This window comes from Lipotes vexillifer, unplaced genomic scaffold, assembly GCF_000442215.2.
Source record: "Lipotes vexillifer unplaced genomic scaffold, Lipotes_vexillifer_v1.1 scaffold946, whole genome shotgun sequence".
Lineage (NCBI taxonomy): Eukaryota > Metazoa > Chordata > Mammalia > Artiodactyla > Lipotidae > Lipotes > Lipotes vexillifer.
The window spans coordinates 1,032,455-1,034,520 of record NW_006776646.1 but is presented as its reverse complement, the minus strand read 5'-3'; the positions used below and the strand labels follow the sequence as shown (position 1 = coordinate 1,034,520).

General features: G+C 42.2%; 1 protein-coding gene across 1 annotated transcript in view; it reads right to left on the bottom strand.

Annotated features, from left to right (window-relative positions):
- Positions 1 to 370: 370 nt before the first annotated feature.
- MYH15 (myosin heavy chain 15) overlaps positions 371 to 2,066 on the bottom strand; it is a 187,605-nt gene continuing 185,909 nt past the window's right edge. Inside the window, 1 exon segment of the mRNA XM_007450546.1 lies at positions 371 to 385. Coding sequence (XP_007450608.1) covers positions 371 to 385 — 15 coding nt within the window.

The window sequence follows — 2,066 nt, the reverse complement described above, 5'->3', positions numbered from 1 at the left end:
AATGAGTGGATATATCAAAACAGAGACTTATAGATACAGAGAACAACTAGTGGTCACCAGTAGCGGGAGGAGTAGAGGGAGGGGAAGAGGATTAAGAGGTACAAACTACCAGGTATAAAATAAATGAGACACAAGGATGCAATGTACAGCACAAGGAATATAACCAACATTTTATAATAACTTTAAATGGAGTATAATTTACAAATGTCAAATCACTATGTTGTACACCTGAAACTAATATAACATTGTAAATCAACTAGACTTCAGTAAAAAAATTAAGTGTATGTTTCAAATGCAACTTAAGCTTCTGGCCATAAAACAGTACCTCCTTGTACTTCTCCAGCCTCTGTCCTTTATAAACAAGGACTGGTCATTCTTCATAAACCTGAAAAACAGAATATCAGCGTGTTCTGTGAGATTCCTGTGACTTTCATTAGTGCAACGCATACCAAGAACCAAACCCAGTGCTTTCCAGACGTAAGCAGGACTTAGCCAACTCTTCAGTAGCTTCAAAGGGAGGCAGGGAATTGAGGCAATTATCTGCATGAGAGAAAGCAGACACCGGTAATTCACCGCAAGGGTGTGCTCGGTCACTCAACTTTTTGCTCGCCTTGCATTGCCAGCGTAGGCAGAGCCCTCTATAGAAGACCCCATGAGGGAGAGACTAGCCACATCACCGATTTGCTCCACAGACCTGATGCACAGTTCTATGAGAAAACCTTTTCCTTTGGTTTACGACAGTTGAAGGAATTTCAGGCTCTCCTCCTGTGAATGGAAAACAGTTAGTCATTGCACTGCCAAGGACGATTTTCCTATTCATCTCTGGCCTCTCAGAAGCAATTTCTGCTTCACTCATTTTATTCTTTGTTGGAAATAATCGTGACAAAGTCGAATGCATTACATCTGTTTCAGAGGCCCTTCGACCTCCTGCAGCTGAGTGCAATTGCCGCACGTGTGAAGTATTTCCCTAAACAAATCCATTACATGGGGTTGCTGGGCAGCTTCTGCACAGAAGACCCCAATCTGAGGCCATAACACTTCTCAAACTGAGGCCAGAGTTCAAACCACTTAACTGGATCTCTCCATATAGGCCTTATCCCTGACACAACTACTTGCTCATCAATAGGAAATTTCTGGAGTCTGCAAATGTCTCATATTTCTCATATTTGGATCCAAATATATTAATATAACCAACTAGTCTCTTCTTCAAAAGAGATCCTTCGCCCTCCCATAAGGTAGTATTTATTATTGGCTGCCCTATCTACTTATCTTGAACGGTTATTAGTAATTCATTTATAATAAATAAGAAAGACCAAGCATGTACCATGTTTTCAAAACTGAAATGACGGTGCCTGTGCTAAGTACTCTGTAGGCATTCTGTGGAGGGTATCCAACCTCCTTTAATTCTCTCCTTCTAAAGCCAGGTCACACTTTAAAACTGTGTTTCTGGGAACAGTCTCAATGAGGAAGCTGAGGCTACCCTAACTGCCACAGTATGAAGTTTGTGTCCCCGCCCACAAAATTCATAGGTTGAAATCCTAACCCCCATGGTGATGGTAGTAGGAGATGGGGCCTTTGAGAAGTGATTAGGTCATGAGGGTTGAGTCCTCGTGACTGGGATTAATGCCCTTATGCAAAAAAGACCCCAGAGAGCTTCTTTCTTCTCTTTCTACCATGGGAGGTTACAGCGGGAAATGGGCCGTCTACAAGGAAGTGGCCCTCACCAGATACCAAATCTGCCAGCACCATGACATTGGACTTCCCAGCCTCCAGAACCATGAGAAATATTTGTAGTTTTTAAGCCATTCGGTCTCTGGTATCCTGTTATGGCAGCCTGAACAGACTAAGATAATGACGCTGCCAAGCCTACAGTTTAGTGCTGTCACTCTATCACTTTACCAGGAAAATTAGGGCACTGGCCCCTACTATTGGATCAGAACTAAAGTTTGGGGGACCAGAGATGTAGACAGTCCCTTTCTCTGTTTTAGGGAAGATAGCTAAAAAGCAGGACTCTTGCATTTGTTCTCATTCATGGCCTCAATTTTTTTTTTTTTTTTTTTTTTTGT